Source organism: Oculina patagonica, chromosome 9, assembly GCF_052425735.1.
Source record: "Oculina patagonica isolate OP01 chromosome 9, crgOcupat, whole genome shotgun sequence".
Lineage (NCBI taxonomy): Eukaryota > Metazoa > Cnidaria > Anthozoa > Scleractinia > Oculinidae > Oculina > Oculina patagonica.
In genome coordinates, this window is record NC_135766.1 from 20,351,077 (window position 1) to 20,374,913 (window position 23,837).

Here is a 23,837-nt window from a genome sequence, read left to right on the forward strand (position 1 = left end):
ATCTGTATCTTAAAACAGAGAAGTGTATAGGCCTGATACTTTGTATGTAGGGAACCTCTGTTCATATTAAAATTAAAAAGTAAGCGAATACAAGTCTGCTTTGTAATCATAATGTTTGAGATTTTGCTATCGCTTTCCGGGTGCGAGAACTTTTCGGAACCTTCGAGAAACGAGCCCCAGGTGTTTCGGGGCGTGGGGGGGAAAATAGCAGGTCCAGTTTTGGATCCGTTCCGGACCGGTTCCAGAACGGTTCCGTGTAATGTCATGATAGATAGAAGGCCTATCCGGTCCGAAAATCGGACCGGTCGCGTGTAAACATAGCCTTAGTTTTTCGTTGTAATTGTCCAGAGTACCTTATTCTTACTAATTTTCGCGTGTACTTAATTTTGCGAAAATTCGAGAGCCGAATTGCGCGAGCATTAATTTTCGCGATTGCAAGAAAAATTAGAGGATAAGTGTATTAATTTTTGCGGCGATTTTGTCAGTGTTCTATGGATCAGTTGTCAAAGACTAAGGAACCACTGGAAATACACAAAGGTCTGGTTCAATGTAAGTACAAGAAGCCTTCAAACGGAAACCTAGGTGATTGTACTAAAGAGGTTTTAAACTCATTTACAAGCTCGAAACAGTAATCAGAGGAAGGGTGCTAATCAAAGCAAGACGAGAATATATTTTTTAAGGTAGATAGTTGCAGTTCCAAACATTTAAAATTTTGGTTGTTTTGATATGCTGAATATGTTATTAATTTTCGCGTGTTTAATTTCGCGCAATGTTTTTTTTCGTGCGTACTAAATTTCGCGATTATTTTGAAATCGCGAAAATCGTGAAAATTAGTACTCGCGAAAATTAGTAAGGATAAGGTAATGCAATTTTATGTAATGTGAACATTTCAAGGATGTAATTCCTGTAGTTTGCATAAAAAAATAATAAAGGATTGTTACAAATTTTTTGAATTAATTTGCTTGAAATAATTTAACACCTTTTCACTTCTATTGTTTTCTTTGTTCCTTCAATATCAAAAGCAGGGATTACACATAATTTGCATTTGTATATTTACTTATACCAGAGACCGTTTTAATAATATCATGTTTTAGGTCATTCTGTGTGTGTTTATTCTCCAAAAATAAAATATGCCACGAAATGCCGTAGGGGATGTGAAGTGATTGATCATAACTGTGCGATTTTTGCCCAATTTCTCCCTAAGTAACTCCGCATGAGTGCGGATGCGACATCCATAAAAATTTTAGAGTACGCTTTTGTTTGAGATATTTGAGGCCAGGGTTTGGAGAACCGGGCGTTACGATCCTTACACTGCTAGCAGAGTCGTTTTTCGATCATCTAAACAAGAGATCGCAGCGACTTTGCTCAGAGGGTGTAAACTCCAACCAAAAATAAATATTGTACCCCCTGTAATGTACACAGACATCCTGTGTACATAAACTCCTTGTCGTTGATTGGTTAACTTGACAAAGGGTAAGGTATTAAATATTATACCTGGTTATGTAAATCTGGTAACAACATCCCATGCAGGTAGGAGTTGTCCGCCTTTGTAGACACGAGGAAATCGGGAAGGCAAAAGTGCAACAAATATGTCCAATGATGAAAATGAGAACGCTGGTAATGGAAAGCTGTTATCCGAAGACGTTAAAGTAGAGTCCGCGGAAGTCGAAGAGCGAGAAAAATGGGGTCGCAAAGCAGATTTCATTCTTTCCTCACTCGGTTACTGCGTTGGATTTGGAAATATCTGGAGGTTTCCGTACCTGGCTTACAAAAACGGCGGAGGTAAGGCCTGAGTTAGGGCAAGGGTGTTAAATTGTCAAGCATTTCAGCAAATTCGGAGCTATAGTCTCAGAATTTCTGGCTCAATTATTAGCGCGTCGATACGCGATATGCGATATCGGCCCGGGGATATCGGTTACGTTGGATAGGACATGACATGGTTCAATTGTCATGAGTGTTTTGGTTTGGAATGTGCGTAAACGGCAAATAACCGACGGTATGACTGCATCAATACGCAATAAAGGTAAAAATACCAGTGGGTAATTACTGGTGTATTAGAAAACATTCAATAAACTAGCACCGTTCTATTTATCACAAGGTTTGTTTGGTATTTATAGGTCGATTTATAGGGATTTATTTATTTAGGGGAGCGGGACGGCTGTACACAGGCTATTTATAGGTGCGTTTGTTATTTTATTGGAAGCACATGTTTACTTCACCGCTTTTATCAATCATCGGCACTCATTCCCGTGTGACATTTTATTGTTCCCTGGAATACCAGAAGTCGAGGTACAAGGGTCAAGATTCGTTCGTTCGTTCGTTCGTTCGTTCGTTCGTTCGTTGTTTGTTCTTTGGTTCGTTGCTTTATTAACTTCGTTTAGATAACAGTAGATTAGCGGTTTTAAAATCGACCATAGCAATAACTTGACACAAGTTCTTTGGCTCATGTTTCACGACTACAGTGCGACTAAACAGCCGCTTGTTATTTTAGCGTCGCTTTAATTCCGCGATTTTCGCGATTTAAAAAAAAACGCAAACATAAAGCGACGCGAAAAAAAAACCCCGCGAACTTTAGGGCGCGTTCGTTTGGGAATATTCTGGAATAAGAATATATTCTGAATTATACCAGCTATTCTGCTCTGGCTATTCTGCTCCTGAGAGTAGAATAGCCGGAATGGAAATCCAAGTACCATAAAATTTCGGTTATAAGCACTGGGCTTATACAACTTCGTAAGGGTTTTTGGGTGGGCTTATAAACGGAGGGGCTTATATCTGGAAGGGCTTGAAAGCGGAATAAAAAAACGTTCCGAAACAGGCCACGGGAGTGTTGATCGAAATACGCGTTTAATATAATAATATAATAAAAGCAACATTTAGCCCTGTTCAATACTGTCATCCGGCAGAGGGGGGCTTATATCTGGGGGGCTTATAATCGGATGTATTTTTTGTTTTTGTTTCCAGGTAGATGGGCCTATAACCGGGGATCTTATAAGCGGGGGGGGGGGGGGGTCTTACAACCGGAATTTTACGGTATTCCGGAATAGGAAGAGCAGCCAAACGAACGCTCACTCACATTATTCCAATAATTCTTATTCTGGATTGTTAATTGTCGCGAAATTTAAAACCCTCCTTTATTTTTATTTTCTGTTGAAATTGATTAGAGGCCCAAGAACTATATGCAAATGATACATATAGCTTTACCTAGTCTAATTCTCGGCTACAATGTAAATATGCATAATATAAGGCTAATGTCTTTGACTTTGCCTATGGTACACGATGCGGTTTTCAGCAAAAAGAAGTGTAAAATAACAATACAATTCTGGGAATTTTCGCGAAAATTAATTCCCTGAGAAAATGATTTTGCATCCAAATCGCGACGCTAAAGACCGGCGAAATATGCCGACTGTTTTTTCGCGAAACACGAAAATTAGTACCAATAAGGTAGCTTTGTTCCCGGGGAAGGAAGGGAAATGGGAAGGAGGAACAGGGAGGTGTAAAAAACAAAGATGCGTTCAATTGTTGTAATATCTTGTTCTTTTTTCCTCGCCAGCATCGTTTCTTATCCCGTACTTCATAATGCTGTTCCTAAATGGTGTGCCGTTATTTTTCTTGGAATTAGCGATTGGTCAGTGGTTTAGCTCTGGAGTAATTGGAGTGTGGAAATCAATTTGCCCGCTTATGAAAGGTAACTGTCTTTCTACATCAAATGCTAGGCGAAGAGAAAATCCGCTGATTTTTTCCGGTTCTGCGCTAGCTCTCGTTAGCCCCTGTAACAGAAGACAAAAGGAAAAACAAAAACAAAAAAATCAATAAATAGGATGATAAGGCAGATAAGAGGACTTGTATTTAAATTACCGGGGCTGATAAGCATCACAAACTGTTCAAAGCCCTCTTTTTCTTCTCCCTTTTTTTCTTTTCTTCGAAAACTGAACGCGCAAAAAGAATACCGCGAGAGGACTGGACGCGAACGCGAATGACACATGAACGCGGGAGCGCGAGGAGGTGCCCTGTTCCCCTCCTCTATCGTATGACATTTGCGCTCGCTTCTCCTCAAATTTCTCTCGCGCTTTGTGTTGAAAAAATAGAGAGGATGTAAACAGTACATCGAAATCACTACTTCAAATTCTTTGAAATTACCTTTCAAGGATAGTTTTACATGGCACATTTGAATAGAACGCATTTTAACTCAGTGCCTCTTGTTATATTTCCAGGTGTTGGTTACGCCATTTGTGTGATGTCCTATCTCTGCTGTATCTACTACATCATTATCTTGTCGTGGACAATTTACTTCTTGTTTCAATCATTTCGATCTGAAGTGCCTTGGAAAACCTGCGACCACCCATGGAACACAGAGTTTTGCCTGTAAGTGTTTTAGCGTGCTTTTCTTGAAGCCCTTGAAAAGGCCTTTCCGGTCAGATTGTCCCACTTGAAAACCTGGTCGCAGGCTATTTTCGTGGGGTGTGAAGGGGATGGGTGAGTGAGGAATCCCCCCGTTAACGTTTGGCCTAACCAAGTTTGGGGGGGGGGGGGGGGAGGTTGCTTGACAATGATTGATTGCAGGGAAAGCTAACAAGCTAACAGAGTATTTTTAAAACAAAGCAGGAACAAGGAAGTCTATGATTGAGAGGGTTTAAAACTCTATTTTACTAACATTTTTATGTAATTTAAATTTTCCGTAACATAGCTCCATCACTTGAAGCTGCATTCCAGTTGGCCTGCCACCTTTAGTTCTAGCAACTTTAAGGATTGGTTTCAATCATTGATTCTTAACCCATTTGATTTAGCTATATTTAAAGAGCAGCAGGTAGTGTAAGGTACAGCAGGTAATCTTTTCGGATTCGTCACGCATTCCTCTCCGTGGGGGTAGAATGCACAAAGAACGCACAAAGAAGGCGTCTGCGTTTGAAGCTAATTAAAGGTTTTTAGCGTAATGTTATATTTATTTTTCAGGGCAGAAAGGAAAGGGGACGATGTTTTTAACTGCACTTCTTTCAATTTGGCCGAAAACTGCTCCGCTAAGTACACGTCACCGAGTGCCGAGTTTTGGACGTAAGTAAATTATCATAATTAGTGTCTTACTGCTTAGGGACGGACCATTATTTTTTTGGAGGGGGGGGGGGGGGATGAAAAATATTGAAAAAAAATGTTTGCAGGGCCTGGAAAGACAAAATAAATTGTTTGCCAACACGATATGTATTACAAAAAATAGCAAGAACTTTGAAAAAAAAAAAAAATGTTTGCAGAGGTGCATAAACTAAAAAAAAAAAAGTTTGCAGAGGAAAATGTTTCTTCTCCCCCCCCCCCCCCCACCCCTCCTTCAAGAAAATAATGGTCCGTCTATTACAATGTATAAAGATACTGATTCGATTCCATATTATTATAAATTATTATAAAGCAGTAATAAATATTAAACCCTTAGGGCAGTCTTAAACTAATTCTTCACAACCGTGTGAACGTTAATTATAATACGACAGTCACTGCTACCTACAATCGTGAAAGGGTATAAGTATGAGGGTGTCAATGGGGTTAACCGTTAGCCGTAAAACGGCCAAAAATTTAGCCGTTAGGCGTAAAAATTGAAAAGTTTTAACCGTTAGCCGTAAAAAATGTTAACCGTAAAAAATCGGTCAGTAATTTGAAATAAAATAGACCAGGTCACTTTATCGTCCCAGAATGGTCCTAAGACCAAACATATGTTTTTCAAGAATGGAAATTATCATTTTTAACTTTTAAAAAACAATGGCAATTAATTTTTAACTTCTGTTAACCGTAATGGAAAAAAATTAACCGTTTGCCGTAAAACAGCCAAAATTTTAACCGTTAACCGTAAAAGCCACCACCCCATTGAGACCATCCTTTATTTACAACCGCTACAGTGTGCAAAATTGAAAATAAACGATAATTATGCTCACAAGAATTACCTTAGAATGTATAAACCTATGATTCGTACTTAGCAAGCCTTTAGTTTTATATAACTCCACCCTGGAAAGGGTACGTTTTTGGGTGGGACATTTTCATTAGTCCACTTTGACAGGGAGTGAAAGGGAAATTGGGCGAAAGAAATCGCACACACGTGAACTAGTATAGTACTAAAAAAAATGTTTTTTTTCTAACTTTTATGTTTTAAGGAATAACGTGCTGGAAATAACAGGAGGTATTGGAGACTTTGGAGATATAAGATGGGAGCTGGTTGGCACAACGCTTTTATCCTGGGTTATTGTGTTTTTCTGCTTGTTTAAAGGAATCAAGTCATCTGGAAAGGTAAAGTGTTTTCTTGTTTTAAATAATGATGATAGCTCAACTATAAAATCAGGCAAAGTGCAAAATGAATTAGACTTGGTCTCTGAAGGTTGCACTTACAATTGTGGGCTCATTCAGCGGGACAAGAAGAATCATGTAAAGTAATATTTCTCGAATCATTTTGACTGGAGCATTATTTATGACGTAGAAGGGACTGCCTCCTCCTCATCCGCCTCGATTTTCAAGAGAGAGTCGTCTGGGTACGAGGCAGTAGAAGGGATGTACGTAGAGTTATACTAATAAGTCTATACGTGGACGTTAAGTGAAGGTCAGTCAGCTAAATGGTATTTCGTTAAGAAGAAAAAATAATAGCCTCCATATCTGCCGGGTGCCGCGTCATATGTGGGTTGAGTTTGTTGTTGGTTCTCGTCTATGCTCTGACGTTTTTTTTTTTCTCCGGGTTCTCTGGGTTTTTAGTCGTTACGAAAAAAAAAAAACAAGACTTGTATTTTTTCATTTAAAAGTATATCAATTGTCAAGATCTATTACATTTTTCTTTCGAAATATTCAGATTATAAACATGTTCGTGGCCAGTCTGACACGCATGTTTCGTCTTTGCCAAGAGACTCATGAATCAGAGACCTTTCGGTGAAGCCAACTCGTCGAAGTTCCGCTAGCATTTTAATTACAGAGGAAAAATCTGTCTAGTATCTCATGAGGATTCGCAAGGAGTCTTCTTTAAATAGGCAAACAAAATGATGGAAGAAGTATGTGCCTAGTAAGATTATTTTAACGTCATTTTTTGTTTCAGGTGGTGTACTTTACCGCCACTTTTCCATTCATCGTTCTCTTCATACTTCTCATCCGGGGACTCACATTGACAGGCGCTGGGGATGGAATTCTGTTTTATTTAAAACCGGATTTCTCAAGACTCGCTGACCCGCAGGTATGTTTACGTTTAACCAGACAAACAAACAAACAAACAAGGAAACGGATAAACAAAAGTTAAGAAAGAGACAAAAATAAAAAAGAAGGTTAACAACTCTGTAATTACCAGTCGAGAATATTTTTTCATATATTTTTATATTTAATAATATCGAGAATATATATTTTCTATTTGTTGTCTTCTCTATGCCTCACAATAGACTTGACAAAACAAAAAACATTTTTCTTTCGGCGGGGTTATAAGGCAGTTTTCGGAGGGAGAGTGATGGGGGAACAATTTGTTTTCGACATAATAACAAGCATTAAATTTGCTACCAGCATATCTTGGAGCATAATAGTTCGTATTCGAGGATACCGCCAAGCGGCATATAATACTAAGCTTTTGGATAATAATTTGACTATCCCTATTAAAGACAAACGATACGCGTAAAAAAAGTTGGCTTTTTTAGCATGGTTTTCACAAGCCACTCAAGCACAAGCATAAGCACAAGCGCAAGCACAAGGATCAAAATTTTTGCTTTTCTTGTGCTTGTGCTTGAGTTCATGTTATGGCTTGTGAAAACGAAACACCGCATGAGCACAAGGAATTTACGACGTCTGACTGTGTCTGCCCAATTAATATAAAACACTCATTTCAAATCCCCCCACCTCTAAGTATTTGAGCCTTGTAACTATCAGGTATTGATAGTGTTCTTATGCTAGTTATTATGTCGACGTTCGTTTTCACTTGGCACAAACTACTTATGCTTGCGCTTGTTTTTACGTCGTTGGTAAAAACAGAATTAATCGATGAACAGTTTCAAGGTACCTTCTCATTTCATGTTACAGGTATGGATTTATGCCGCCACTCAGATCTACTGGTCACTGGGTGTTGGATTTGGAACTCTCATCACATTTGGCAGCTACAACAAATTCGACAACAACTGTCACAGGTACCACAGGAAAAATGTCTAAACAAGCCATTTTATTTTCAATACAAAATATTGTGTTATCTGATAGATTATCTGATTATTTGAGTTCTCATAGCGTGCAAAACAGCCGGTGGTTTAGAGGAACATAGCACAAAAAACGAGCGCGAGACGGGAACAACGGAAAAATGCTTCATCTCGCTTGCCCTCCACGCAAGTCAATGGCCGATTCCCTCTATGGCGCCCGCCTGCAGGGAATCATAGTACAGTTGAAGCTCTCGTAAGCGGACACCCTCGGGACGCGAAAAAAGCGTCCGTAACAGGAGCTGGCCGCTTACGAGAATGGTTCTCGTAAGCGGCTACTAGAGGTGAAGGGGATAGATGGCCTCTTACAGGAGCTCGCGTAGCTAACAATAACCGAACAGACGTTGATGACGACAAAACAAACACTAAAATATGGTACTGTAATTACTGTAAAGTTCTTTAAAAATCATTGTGACAAACGGCGACGTGAAGTTGATTGAAAAACCAAGATACAGAGGTTGTTAAAAGGATTTTCTTTGGGATGTCCGCTAACGGGAGCTTAAAAACAAAGAAAAAGTTTAAGTCGTAATCTCTGGAACTGTCCGCGGCTGCTTACGGGAATGTCCGCTTACGAGAATGTAAAAATACAGAGATTGTATGGGAGTTAAAACGGGGTTTCAAACAAGGCGGCCCTAAGTAGAGCTGTCTGCTTACGAGAGTGTCCGTTTAGAGAGCTTCGACTGTAGTTGTATTCACCGTTGCTAAGTCTCGCGCATGGTTTGAAGAATACAACTACCATGATTGCCTGCAAACGACCGCCATAGAGGGAATCGGGCATTCTTGTATGTTCGGCGAAAGAAGACTGCAAGCCAACTTGTTTAATTATAGAAACAACGACTGCGATATAAGCGCAATCTTTTTCCTAGCTTTTTTTGGCAAAGATTCAGAGTTTGTAACCTACTTACATTCGCCGGTTAACTTTTCCTCTCACTCACGTGTTTGCTTTGTATTTTTTTCCTTACAGGGACGCTCTTATAATCTCCTTTGCAAACTGTGGAAGCAGCTTCTTTGCCGGCTTTGTTATTTTCAGTGTTCTTGGTTTCATGGCTTACGTACTTCAAACCACTGTGGCAGACGTCGCTACCTCAGGTAAATAAGTTTCAAACTTTTCCTTACATGTTACTTTTACAAGTCAATCAATCGATCAATCAATCAATCAATCAATCAATCGATCAATCTATCTATCTATCAACCAAATTGACTGAAATTTGGTGTAAATCAAAATAAAATCTCCAAGTCCGTATGTTTTTGTTGTTGTGAAGATGAAGTCTATCTTTCTCGCTGCTGTAAATAGAACGGTTAAAGCAAATTTTAAAGGCCATGGCGTTTTTTGCAAAATGAGGGGAGGGGAAGTGGGTTTGGCTCACCGAGCGTATACCCATCAATTAAAACAAAACAAAAATTATTATCGAAAGTAATTGTATCTAAATTGTAATTTGTTTTCTTTTTTCTCCTTTTTTGTTTTGCTCTTCTGACTATGGACTAAGAGTGCTGTATGTTTTACTAATTTGTAGGTCCCGGATTGGCCTTTGTCGTGTACCCTGAAGCAATATCCCAGATGCCTCTGTCAGTCTTGTGGGCCATACTGTTTTTCTTCATGTTAGTCACTCTGGGACTTGACAGTCAGGTATTGTAACAGTATTCAGACGTACATACCAAGAAGAACCAAGAGCGAGCCAGCCAATCTATTCAATGAAAAGTTTCACTGAAAGCGTTTCGGTTTGTGTTTTTCGTCAGGTTTACTTGCGTGCACTCCCAGGCAGACCATTAAGGCGCGTTTACACGACACAGAGAAAATTGCATACGGATCCGTCAAAAAATCGTCCGGACCTGACCACTTTTGTAGAGAAACAGTCAAATCAGTATCTTCATAGTCAATCGCCTATGCAGATAGCAAGATTGTTCGTGTTGATTGCAAGCACTTAGTTTTGCTCAAACTAGTTGAGAATCTTAACCATCTAGAAAAAAATCATGTGCTGTCGGAAAGCATTTTTTATGAGTTTAATGTGCCATTTTTTCATTCCAGTTTGCCACCATTGAAGCAGTAATCACTGCCATTGTAGATGAATACCCATGGCTGAAGAAAGGTTACCGCAAGCCGATATTCGTTCTGTTGCTGTGTGCCAGCATGTTTGTCCTTGGACTGCCGTGTGTTACTCAAGTGAGAATGAATAACTATGTTATTTTGCTAATTAATTTCGGACTGTTGCGAGATTCGAAATTGTGTGGCTTCCAAGTGTTAAGTGTTTTTTTCTATTTCTACTTACGGGTACAGATGCTTATTGGTCCATTGGTGCGGAACAGTGTTAAATACTGACATGTATACTGGGATTAACAGATTTCCTATGTGAACATTCAGTTGGAATGAAAACCAGGGGTGGGGTTAGGGGTAGCTTGATGCTTTAAAAAACGACGTTTCACTAAGTGTTAACGCGACCAATTTAAATATTTCCTGCGTTGAATTCGAGTTCTTTGCTTAATTATACATTTCAATGCTAAACAAATGGTAACCGTCACAGCGTGAAGTGTACCATTTGTTTTATAGCACAACTTTTGGGCGATTTACAGTTTCTTTGAGGTAAAAGTGTGCGCGCTTACTTAAACAATTGCGTGTAGTGCTCGCGGTTTTCAGCGAAAACCTAAAAGAAAAAAAAAACATTTTGAATTGTTTCAAACTTGCATTATACCTCAAATTCTTTCAGCATTATGGAGAAATGGTTTTTCTTATGTTAAGCTTTTCAAATTCACAGGAAAATCGAGAAAACATTTTACAATTCGTGAAGTAGTGGCACTTTCTTGTACCATGTCATATCAGATCAGCGTGCGCGCTCTGGTTGAAGGCATACACCAGCGTGCACCTATGGGCAAATAGTAGACCCTAAATTAGCCAATCAGAAATCGCGCTTAACTTTAGTTGTGCTAAAAATATGTATTTTTTATTGGTGTTAGGGAGGAATGTATATCTTCAACTTGATGGATTACCAGACTGCTGGCCTATCTTTGCTGTTTGTATCCCTGATGGAAATCATTATAATAAGTTGGATTTATGGTGAGTCGCCAGTGAAATGATAAAAAATAATGCACAAACACGAGAGGTAGTACTGCGTCCACTCTGATCGGAATATAGGCTAAAAATACGACGCGCAGCGGAGTTTTGGCTATTTGGCGGTTTTGGAAATGCGATTAAACACAAACTGAGTGTTCGATGCATTTCCTCTACCTTACTGAAAGTATATAGTGAACAGAGAAATAAGATTATTAGCAGTTAAACCAGGATTGTAATTTCCCAACTTACCGTATTTACATTTAAAATCTCCATAAAGGTGTTGACAGGTTTAGTGCTGACGTGGAAGCCATGACTGGACGGAAGCCGTTCTTGTGGTTCAGGATTTGCTGGAAATACATCACACCTGTGTGCACAATTGTAAGTTAAATAAAAAGGCTTAAGTTTGACTCGGGGAGGTGTGGCAGTGTAATTACTAGAAACTGATATTTTGTGCTTGTTTTTCGCGATATGAGGTTCAAAGGTGGTACCAAACTTCAGAGAAAATGTTTGTAATTGGGAAGGTCTCACGGTATATTCCTGTGCGGCATTACAATTTTAAGGCTAAAATAGTAGTCTTTCTGGCTGAATCTAGTCTGTCGTTCGATTCCTTAAGGAGCCACACAATAATCAAGAGTGCAAATAAAAAAAATGAAAAGAAAAGAAAAAAGCAAAAATCTCTCGCCTTTTTTATCACTTGCCGTACGCGTTCTTCGCACTAATCCCTGACTAACCAAAATAGAGAAATGATATTGTTTGTGCGTTAACGTTGAAAAGCTTTCAGCATTTTTTAGCGGACATTTGTTTATTCAGTGTATAAATGATTGAGAGCAATTTTCAATCTCGTGTCGAAAGTTAACTGGAAATGCATTGCCGGTTTTGCTTTACTACGCTTTGTGATTGGTTTAAAATTTTCGCGCCTTTCACTCGCCAATCCGACGTAAAACAAGAACCAATCCTGATTTTGTCAAACGCGTTTCGCTGAACACCTGTATTTGCTTTCACTTCTACTGGCTCATTGCGGCGTGTACGTTTTTTGTGATTGGCTATTGTTTAAAAAAGATAAGCCTGTACCAGAATTTCGTCCATTCGGGAGAGTGCGAGAGAAGCGGGCGACCGAAGGAAAAAAGAGAGTGAACTGGTTTCATTTTTCCTCTGCATGCTTTCGTTCGCTTCGCTCTACTCACAGTGTGCCTAAAGGAGGCTGACAAATTTAGATCAAAAGTAACCTGCAATCAACACAGCGGTCAAACGCCGCGCGCATGCGCAGTCCCTGCGCAATTCCCGCGAAAACTCCCTATACAAAGTCTTAAATTTTCCGAACGTTTTCGCTTGAAGCCAAAAGTTAACGCCGTCCCTGGAAAGGTAAGGTTTATACGCCGCTTATAGATGGGAATTTTGATCATTGTTCTCCACTGAGTTTCCTAGCTTGAAATTTTCTTTCACTGTACTATTTCTTTAATAATTTCTTACAAAAGTTTGCACACTTTCGAGTCAAATTCTTAGAGAAGTTCTCAGTCGAGGCAGCGAAGACCGGATGTAACATCAACTTTTGCGTTTGACCACTGTGAACCTGCTATCAGGCTTTCTTTAACATTTGTGTTACAAGTCCGTTGCCGGGTTCGAGGCCTGGCCGGGGTCATTGTGTTGTGTTCTTGGGCAAGACGCTTAACTCTCATAGTACCTCTCTCAACCCAGGTGTATAAATGGGTACCGGCGACATAATGCTGGGGAGTACTCTGCGATGGACTAGCATCCCATTCAGGGGGAAGTAGAAATATGGGCCACTTGGCTCTAGGCTTCCCCTTTTTTAAGCATTATCTTGTAAATAGTGTTGTAGTATATTGCCTTAAAAATTATATTTTATTTCTCTGTTTGCTCTTTTTCAGGGTATTGTCTTGGCAAATATAATACAGTGGAACGGTGTGTCGTACAACAAACAGCCTTACCCAGCATGGGCCGAGTTCGTGGGCTGGATGATGGCGCTGTCTTCCATGTTGCTTATTCCTGGATTTGCAATTTACCAAATATATAAAACGCCTGGAACTCTCCGTGAAGTAATATGTTTTTCTTGTTTTGCTATTTTATTTTTGATGCAGGTTTTTGTACATACATCTTATTGCAGTAACATTGTTATAAAAAAAAGCAACGTGAAAAGAGTCAAATAGGAATTAATTGGGCATTACAACGATATATATATGGTTAATATCACCCGAGGAAACGGCTTCAAGACGCCTCAAAGTACAAGTTAATCAATTTATCTTGCATTACGGTTAATATTTGTACTAACAGTACTAGTTATTAACACGTGAGTAATGAGTATTCTATCAGCTGTGAAGATTGAGCAAAAACAAGTGCCATTTGGATTTTTGTCCTTTTTTCGTTTTAATGTGACAACTTTATTACGATTAGGTAGCAGGCGCCGTAGTTTCGAGGGCGCGTATGGGAAACGCGAAAGGCGCGAGGGGGGGGTACGCGAGGAAAAAAATCGATTATTTTTCTTGCGCAGCCTTCTCGTGATCGCGCACTCTTTTAAACGCGCTAAAAAGTACACAGACGCCTGCTACGCCGGCTAGTAACAGGCACGATGTCCTTATGTTTAAAGTGATTGCCTCTAGATTGAGAGATCCGGCCTCGAGCCCTACTGGGATCATTGTGTTGGGTTCTTGGGCGAGACACTTGCCAAGCAACCCGCAGTCAACTTTAAGTCTTACTATTATCATCGATATTTATTTAAACAATATTGTCCCCATATCCTCCGCAAAAATAATCCCCGAGAGTTGATTTCAATTTTGCTTCTGCTGATTTTGTTGTTTACAGCGACTAACAACACTGTTGAAACCAGATCAGAAAATGATGGATCAAATATTGCGAGATCAAGGAGTTCAGCACAAAGAAGAACACGTAGACACTTCGGTAAGTTTACTGACTTACTACCGGAATATTTTCATTGCTAGCAGATAGAATGCGCTCGCACAGATGACGAGTTCAACTACGCGATCGTGTACTAAAACAGGATCACCACAATACCTTTTAAAAGCCTAGCTTTCCAGTCAGTGTCTAGTAAAAACTTATCCTAGGTGCCAGAGGATTCGTTCTTTGACGCCGCGACAAAAATCCCTCTGGCACCAAGGGTAGAAAAAACTAACGGCCAAAACACAAATCGCTATCCGTCAACTATTCCTAGTATTTTGTAGCTGTTTATTGCACTGGTTTTGGATGCAATTTAAGGCGGCGAAATACGAGATACAAAAACCCTCAACTTGTCGCGCAACATTGTTGCGTTGCCAGTTGAACGAGTCGTTGCCCGTATTTCTACCGCGCGCTCAACTTGTCTCTTAACAAATTTCAGTGTTGCAAGTTGCAGCAACATGTTGCACAAAGTAGAATCAAGTTCTACTTTTTGCAACAACTTTTGAGGGTTGTTGCAAAAGGGTTGTTTTGAGGGTTTTCAACGACAAGTTGAGGGTTTTTGTATCTCGTATTTGGCCGCCTTTAGCACAGTCTCTTTTTTCTTGTTTCTATCCGCGCGCTTGATCGCGTAGTTGAATTCGTCATTTGAGCGAGCATTTTTATCACAGCGCGCGCGTCCCAAACAAGTGATGCCCCACTCCTCGCTTCTTATTAGTTCTTCTGTCTTCGTGCGCCTGGGTTCAGCCCCTATAAAGGGCGCGCGTGAGAGAGAGTTCAGGGACTGGACCATATTCCAGGTTAGATATCTAATGGGCACCCTGGAAGTCAAGAGATAGTACATTCTGTCGCACGACAAGAAAGAAGCAGTTTTCTCTTCGAGCACTCTATATTTAGTCGACATTCTGCCCGAGAGACGTGAGAATTGACGTAAGAACTAACGCCCCCCCCCCCCCCCGTTCTAACCGCAACCGCTACCACTCCGCACCAAACAAAAGGGGAAAAAATTATACACTAAACACCAATCCCTGTACTGCTTAGTCATTAGTTAGGTATTGCCCTTGACAACCTGAAACAGATAAGAATTGAGTGCTCCATCCAAAAGAAACATCCATAAAAAATATGTAACTCTTATTTCATTTTTTTCCAAAGTTGTGAGATGGTGCCACGCTGTGTTCAGGAGGATTTTCTGTGTTACATTTGTGAGAAGCGTTATCAAGCCAAAATTATCTTAGATAGAAAGATGATACGAGTATTCGTGTTTATTCAAATGTTGTAAAAATTAGTATGAGTGGCTTTTGTTTTAACCATAATTTGACGTAAAATTATCTTTCAACAAGTTTTTGAGAAATCTGGTTACGAGTTCTTGGCAAGCTTAGTTTATTTAGTTCAATATTTACTGCATCGATCAATTTTTAACAAAAGCAATAGACTTATAATTGCCAAACGTTCTGACATACCAATAGTAATTATTATAATTATATTTTACTCTTTTAGTGTGTTCGTTGACATTAAATTTTACTGGGTGACGTTTATTATTTTTAAACAAAATTAATTGGAACAAACTTAATGCAATAATTTTGTTGTATTTTTTATATTATTGTTTGAGGAATGGTAAACACTTTTTAGCTGAAATGTAAATTTTATACTTTTGTTTAGACATGTATTAAAAACATTGTGATCTACCAGCTATCTCCTGATTTTGTGGCCTTATTTTAATTTGCTTTTTCATGTACGTTGCAAAACACCATAAACATTATACCCTCAAAAAAGTTTTTTTCTGCAGAGTTCTGCTTCATACAAGAGCTTCCTCAAGTTTTTTTGAAAGCCTCCGTCATAAATCTAACATTCTTAATTTTGAATTGTATTTCATAATACGAAATGGTGGGAAATTCAAAGTGTAAAATGGGTGTACACGTCGACTCATTTAAGTTAACTCTCTAGTCTAACAAATACCCTTTATTTTTCCATTTCTGAACCGGTTGCAATGCTATTTTAGTTTAGATACCTGTTCCACTTATGTTATCGTGTTGACTCCACTGATCTTGGAGAAATTCGGAACATCCGAGAGAACGGAGGTAAAAATTCGGAGAAAATAAGCGAAAGTTAGAGTGTGTATTTCTTGCAAAGTAAATTAAATATCACTGTTCCTTGCTTTCAGAAAAAGCTTTCAGTATCACGTGTTGGAAATGTAGAGGAAGAAATATCCACACAGCCCCGTACATTTATTTTGCATGCAGATGTATTAATCATGCATGCGCACTATTGTCTTTTGAGCAAGAGCCATTGGCTTTTGCTTTTAAGACAAATACCACCCCCCCCCCCCCCTTACATACTCGGCGGCCTAGTGGGGGTGAGGTAAAGTCGAAATGAACTACGGGGAAAAATCGGCGAAGAAAGGTTTGGAGAAATATTTTAGATACACCAGTTCCAAGCAGCTCTCTACATGCTGCCTGCTGTTTGGGCAGAAAAAATCCTTTGCATTACCTTTGTATTATTCTGCTTAATCGGCGAACAGTAACTTCAGAGTCAGTTCCGGAGCAGAAAAAAGCTGGGAAATTATTTCGGATGTCAGAAAGAGAGAAATTTCAAGGTCCACCAGGAAATTTTCATTTAGACCGATCGGAGGTATCGTAAATAGTTATGAAAACTGGGATGAACCTCTGATGGGAGGTTAGCCGGTTGTTACTCACTAAATAGTCGGTAAATTGTTCAAGAACTATTTTCTCGCAGACTTTAGAAACTACGCTTAAAAGAGACAGTGGGCGGTTGTTAGATGCCACTTCATGATCGCCTTCTTTAAGTGATGGTATTACCTCCGCTGATTTACATGCTGTTGGGAAGGTATTTGTGGATAGAGAGCAGTTAATGATCTCCGTCAATGCAGCGTCAATGGGCACAAAATCACTATGCTGCACATAGTGCCTCTCAAGTCAATTCATTATTATTAGATTTTAACATTTTTTACACCATAGATTATAATAACATTTTTATATGACTCATATATATTTTTATTGTATTTATATTTAGTATTAGTGTAGTTTTTAGTTTTTAGCAGTGTCCTCTAATTAGAATGGTATTATTTTCCAGGCTATAAGGCTTTGACACTTAAATAAAGTTTTCATTCATTCATTCAAGACAGTCTCTGATAACTCGCGTGTTCACCTTGTCTGGTCCAGAAGACTTATTTAATGCTAACGATAGAACTATACGGCGAGACACACTTGAGATTACAAAGCTCTTGTGGGTGTGGTCTTTAATGAACCGGAGGGGGTATCGGAAGAGCAATGTTGTTTTCACGCGCAAGCTCTGAAGAAGCTTTAGCAGCAGTTTTCCCAACCGGGGAAAAGAAGATATTAAAGTCGTCTGCGACAGATTTTAAGTCTTTCGAATAGATCGGTCTTTCCTTGACTCTAGACGGTATGACCCGATTTATAATCTTCCATAGGGAGCTTGGGTTATCTTTGTGAAGATAGACCTCTTCAGCGGTATGATTCCTTTCTGCCACTACGAGTTTAGTTTTAACTAGAGGGTCTGAATGGGGTTAACCGACTAGCGACAAAGGGCGAAAAATATTACCGACTACCGACAAAACGAGGAAAAAATTACCGATTAGCGACAAATAAATTCTAACCGATAACCGACATGGTCCGATGTTATACGGACGTTTGTATTCAGAAAGAACAGCATTTTGAATTTATGTCTAGCTACAATGGGCGTCAAAAGTCCTTGAGACAGTTGGATGAAATTGATACTAATTTGAAATTCCCGATTTTTCACCTTTAATCTGCTGTCGCTTCTGAACCACTCCCCCTCCCCCCTTTTCAATGTTGTACTCAAACGAGGCAAGTCTTGCAGATAGCAAATACAACATTGTTTCGGGGGGAGGGGGTTATATTGAAGGGGTGAGGGGTAAAATTTGTCCAAGGTACTCAAAAAGTGCCGACTGTCTCAACACTTTTGGCGCCCATTGTAGCTTAGGAAATGTCTAGTTCAGAAGTAACCTTACCACACCAATTCAAAATTTAGTCAATTATAAAGTTTCCTGTCATCTTTTCGAGAAGCAACGGAGGTTCATTTGTAGAACAGTGGCTGGTAATCACTGCGCGTGACACTTTACAAGTCACGCGCTTTGATCACCCACAGCGGAAAGTATTCCCTTGAGAAATTAAAACAGTCCCTTGAGAGTTAACAAGAATGTGATTCTTTCCGGTTCCAGATTTATACCCCACATAACTGCTATTCTCCTTTTCTCCCAAGGTAGAGCACTTGAGGAATTGTGACCCGCGCACTTGGTGGAAAGAAGTGAAGACCCTTGGGGGCACAAAGTCTGCTACTCGATCAGATCCTATGTCTGTCCTAAGGCACATTGACACAGGACTTAATTCTGGTCCTACTACCCTTGCTAACACGATCAACAAAGCTTTCCTTGATCCCATGAGCATTTTCGTGCCTCTGGCCCCGGACGCTATCACAGATCACCGCCACTCCAATCCACCTTTGGTCTCTGAACACTGCGTATTCAAAAAACTCTCCACACTAAACCCAGCCAAGGCTTCAGGACCGGACATGATACCATCCTGGCTGCTGAAGGAAAACGCGGATTTGTTGGCCCCAGTTGTTACTGACATCATCAACTGTTCTTTTGCCGAGGCCCGACTGCCGCTGACCTGGAAGCATGCCGATATTGTACCGATACCCAAACAGGTGCCTGTGTATGACGTAAACAGGCATTTGCGGCCAATTTCCCTAACACCTGTACTATCGAAAGTGGCTGAAGAGTTTGTAGTCGATCAGCACATAAAACCTGCTGTCCTCGCGAAAGTGGACCCTCGGCAGTTTGGTACTATTCCAGGTTCAAGTACCACAGAGGCACTCATCAGTATGACGCATGCGTGGAACTGTGCCACCGATGGAAACGGGGCTACTGTGAGGGTAGTGCTATTCGACTTCAAGAAAGCATTCGATCTTATTGATCATAAAATCCTGATCCAAAAGCTTCGCCTCTTTGACATTCATGAGGCCGTCATCGCTTGGATCTTCGACTTCCTATGTTGTCGCAAACAACGAGTGAAACTTGGTCAGGATTGTTTTTCAGAGTGGTGTGATGTCCCGGCAGGTGTCCCCCAAGGGACCAAATTGGGCCCCTGGCTCTTTATTATAATGATCAACGACCTTGATGTCCCTGGTATTGAGTTATGGAAGTATGTCGATGATACCACGACCTCTGAAACAATACCCAAGGGACAAGCAAGCAACATCCAGACCGCTGTGGACACTTTTGCCTCGCGCGCTAGCTCTGACAAGTTCCAGCTAAACGAGGCTAAGTGCAAGGAACTGAGGATTAGTTTTAGTACCAAGAAGACTCTCGAGCTTGATCCTATTGTTATTAATGGCAGGCAAATTGATATCGTTAAGTATGCTAAGATTCTGGGCGTAACCGTTTCGAGCGACCTTAAATGGAACCATCACATCGCTGAAGTTGTTAAGAAAGCTAGAAAACGCCTGTATTGTCTTTCCCAGTTAAAGCGTTCAGGCCTAGGTCCTAACGAGTTAGTACAGTTCTATCGTACCTGCATTCGCCCTATCACTGAATATGCCTGTCCAGTTTTCAATGAGAGTCTACCTGCGTATCTTTCTCGTGAGCTAGAAGCAGTGCAAAAGAGGGCGATGCGCATCATTTTTCCGTTTTTTACGTATGAAGAAGCGCTCGACAAGGCAAGTCTAGTCACTCTGTCAGGTCGAAGAAAAGCCCTGACGGACAAATTGTTTAACAACATTTTAGATAACAATGACAGTAGACTGAGGAATTTACTGCCCCCACGGAATCTTAGTAGTTATAACCTCAGAAAGTCACGCCAGTTTAACCCTGTTTTTAAGACTAATAGATTTAGAAATAGTTTTATTGTCTCTAATGTACTTAAGTTTGGATTTTAATCACTCTTGAATAGTTCTTTAAATATTTTTACATTTTATCGTTAGTTTTTATAGCTTTATAAATTTGTAAATATGACATAATTCAACCTTTTAGGTTGCGAAGTTGTATTAATAAACTATCTATCTATCTAACTATCTATCTATCTATCTTTGCTTGTAAACAAGCAAAAAAAGTCGAAAAAATAATGCTCACTTTTTCCCGATTTTTTTTAAAAAGAGTATTACATTTTTCAGATTTTCAGTAGCATTTTTCATTTTTTGCCTTGGCTGGCTGTCTTCCATTGTTCCTCGATGACAACGTGGATGACGCCATCTTGGGACGAGTGTGATGGACTGGGTTTCTAGAAGGGAACCGCTGACCTATCAAACCTATTCCTCAGGCCTCCTCGGCTCCTTTGACTAAAACGAGGGCAAAATGCATCTGGGAGGCTTTGGACGCCATAAAAAAGTCAGATTGTGCTTTTTAACAAAAAATTATACAAATAATCAGTCGAAAATCCAAAATAATGCTAGCAGTGCTTTTTGGGATAAAATGTAGAAAAAATGCTCGCGAAGCAAAATAGTGCCAAAAAAAGTGCTAGCACTTTCGGTAAGAGCCTAAGCGCATTCGAATGCATTTTGATCGGGCGCCATCTTGGATTCTTACTCGGGAGAGGATTGGAGATAGGAGAAACGTGTCCTAGGGTAGCAGGAGTGAGGCAGCCTCTCGCGCCCATGGAAAACGCCTGCACTGCAGGCTAGGGGAACGAAGAACATGTGGCTCTAGAGACAAATGATTTGATTCGCTAGATCTTGTATATGCAGGTTTTGTATACATAAGGCATTTGTATACACAAGGCACAAATTGATAGATTACCAAACATTTGAAAAGTGGTCTTAAATTATTAAATCCAAAATGTTATATATTTAGACCTTTTCCCAAGTTTTTAGAACCTCTAAGGCAGACATAATTTTTATATATACAACAGATGGCGTAAAAAGGAGATGGGGAAGGAGGGAGGGGGAAAGCTCAAGGAGAAGGAAGAGGAAAGGAACACCTGCAACAAAAGGTCGCAAAAGATGCTTCTGCTAAGTGCCCCCCCCCCCCCCCTCACCCGACTCTGCTTTCACTGCTCGAAATCCCTCAATCCTCCTACTCCCCCTTCCCCTTTTTATGCCTGTTATGCAGGCCATGTACATATAAGCTGGATTCACACTTGCAACATAACAATATATCAGTTTTTCCTCATGTAACAAGAACATAATACCAGTACAAGCATAACATTGTTTAATGACTTGGTTCTTCACTTCTCTTTGAAAAATGAAGCAACCAAAAAGTATTTTTTTAAGAAAGACTGTAGTCCATTTTATTACAATTTATCATGAAATGAAGGTCCTGATGGAGGTGTTACAGATTTTGCCCACACCCCATTTTTCATTTTACTTTTTGCCCAAACTGCACCTGACCATTTCCATTTATTCCTGACCCCAGTGATCCAAATTACTTTTTTCAGTGAAAAAAAATGGCAAGTACACATACTTCCCATTGTCGCCTTCAGGCCCTTCTGGAATGGAATCTCATCAATGGATGATGGGTAGATATTATAAAAAAAATCTGATCTCTGGAACCCATATATCCCTTATATATCCGAAAGTAGAATTTATATTTGTACATTTCTTTGTGTGCAGCCCTAAACCATACCTTGTAATTGTCAGCTAAAAATATTGGTGTTTTGCCCAGAACACCCTAACTGACACACACAAAAAAACTGAAATTTGCATCCCAGCCCCGTTTATATGGGAATCCCCTGGGGCAATACACATGGCAGTTGGTGCTAAAGGACATCTGAAAATTTTGTTGTTTGTTGTTTGTTAAAGTGGTCAAGCAGCTTTGAGATAGCAGGCATCATCTACTGCAATAGAGAAAACACTGAAAGGGGGGTATAAAATCAATTGATCCAAACATAAGCCAAAAGGTCAAGCACCCCTCTACTAATTGGTTAATAATTAATTATTAACCGGCACAAATTTTGCCCAACTCCCATGTCTTAGCCTACTGTTTTCCCAAATTTGCAAATCTCAGTCCCAGGTTTATCCTTATTCGTTTGTGATTCCCATTCCCAGTGACCCAAGTCCCCTTTTTTCCGGTGAAAAGTTGCTAAAATCCCAGTTCCCATTCTGACCCTCTCAGGCCCCTTTTAAAAGTATCTATTTATTTAATTTTTTTAATTTTACAAATTCGCCCTCCGGCAGGTGAGTTCACAAAAGAACACTAAGTCCTCTACAAGGTGGACCCACCACCAAACCATCCCCCTAAAAAATCTATATCCCATTCCCTAGAACCCCAATATAAATAACAATGAAAACAAAAAGAAATAAATATTCCAAAGAAAAGAGCTAACAAGAACAACGTACAACAGTATTTACACGGCGGCACTTTGGACAAACTTAATTTATACGTACGAATGTCATCGTGATGGAATACTGAACGTAGTCTTTCAGCAGACTAGAGTAGTATATTTTGGACTACGATACCAAAGTTCTTGTTTACGGAAGAGTCTCTAAAGTGCTTTTTAGTTCCGTTAAGTGTTTTCCAACCTCACTTAGGCTGGGGCAAATTGACGATGATGAACTACATTTGTGGTCAGAATCGTCTGCTTTTATTGCATTTAAATATTGACTGCTGGTCGACTTGTAGTTTAACTTATACCAAGATATGGCGCCACCTTTGATTTTTCCATGTAAATATAGGCATCTGCTCGAATCAAGCAACTTTTGTAAACAATTAGCTTTAACTACCTTGCAATGTTCCTCGAGTCGTGCAATAATTTCCTCAGTAATCTGCTGATAGTTGTCTCGTTCGATGTCGCCACACTTTGAATGCTCCTTTAACTCTTTCAAACTTAGTCGACGAGCTTCATATACACATGTTTTTATCAGTGTTTTTAGCTCGTATTCTTGCCCAACTATCAGCACAGCTAACACGTCGTTCTCGTTTCTTGTTTTCACCGCAGAAACTAAGAAATCTTCGCACTTCTGAGTAATGGCGGTTATCTGATACTCGCGAGCAAGATCCAACAGAAAATAACAATTGCCTTTAGTCACAACTTTCTCCTCCAGCGAGGGGTACATTATTTGCAGCAGCTCTTTAATTTCGCTTGCTTTCTTCCCTGGAAGTGGAATTTTATCGTCGGTCTTCCCTGTAAACATCCGCTCAAACACAGGGGACCAAAGTCCAAGTATGCTTCGATGTACATAAAATTTCTGTTCCTCGACTACAAGAACGACATCACTTAACTTCCACGGTTCTGAGAAATCTAGGGGATCAGAGGATGCATAAGTCGGTTTATCCATTGCACGGTAATTAAACAGACGCGATTGGTATCAGTTGTTGCTGAAGTAAGACTCGAAAAATATAACGATTTTGATTTTTGTTTCTTCGCGTGACTTGAGGGTGTAAACGCTAGTCACGCAATGAAAGCCATTCAAGTATCCCACAGTGCACAGCGTTTCCGCTTTTCCATATGCCACTCACCTGAGACGGCTCAATTGAAGTCTTTCGTTCCGTTCGTTCGCAGGGCCGGGGACCAACTCAGACCCTCTAATCTGTCTACTTTTACCAAGTTTAGATTGTTTTGATTGCCACTATAAATAAGTGCCACGGTAACTATACTTCGATAACTAATATTTACACTAGCTATACGGCCCGGGTGGGGGGAGGGGGGGGGGGGGGCAACTTAAAAGAGTTTTGTACGGGGAGGCTTCGCCCCGAGGTCCACCCCTTTACCCTT

At 40.0% G+C, this 23,837-nt stretch overlaps 2 protein-coding genes across 2 annotated transcripts; one reads left to right on the forward strand and one right to left on the reverse strand.

Moving 5' to 3' along the window:
• Positions 1-1,589: 1,589 nt before the first annotated feature.
• On the forward strand, positions 1,590-15,392 carry LOC144665901 (sodium- and chloride-dependent GABA transporter 1-like). Its single transcript, XM_078527182.1, has 15 exons — positions 1,590-1,782; positions 3,551-3,685; positions 4,212-4,362; positions 4,951-5,049; positions 6,129-6,261; positions 7,052-7,186; positions 8,014-8,117; positions 9,142-9,266; positions 9,692-9,804; positions 10,204-10,338; positions 11,127-11,226; positions 11,501-11,601; positions 13,110-13,277; positions 14,041-14,136; positions 15,283-15,392. Exons 1-15 carry the CDS (start codon positions 1,590-1,592, stop codon positions 15,286-15,288), a joined length of 1,794 nt encoding a protein of 597 aa, XP_078383308.1. The 3' UTR covers positions 15,289-15,392.
• A 6,130-nt stretch (positions 15,393-21,522) lies between these two features.
• Positions 21,523-23,634, reverse strand: LOC144666412 (kelch-like protein 12). Its single transcript, XM_078527844.1, has one exon. The coding sequence runs from the start codon at positions 23,398-23,400 to the stop codon at positions 22,594-22,596; it is 807 nt and encodes a 268-aa protein (XP_078383970.1). The 5' UTR covers positions 23,401-23,634; the 3' UTR covers positions 21,523-22,593.
• Between the last annotated feature and the right edge of the window lie 203 nt (positions 23,635-23,837).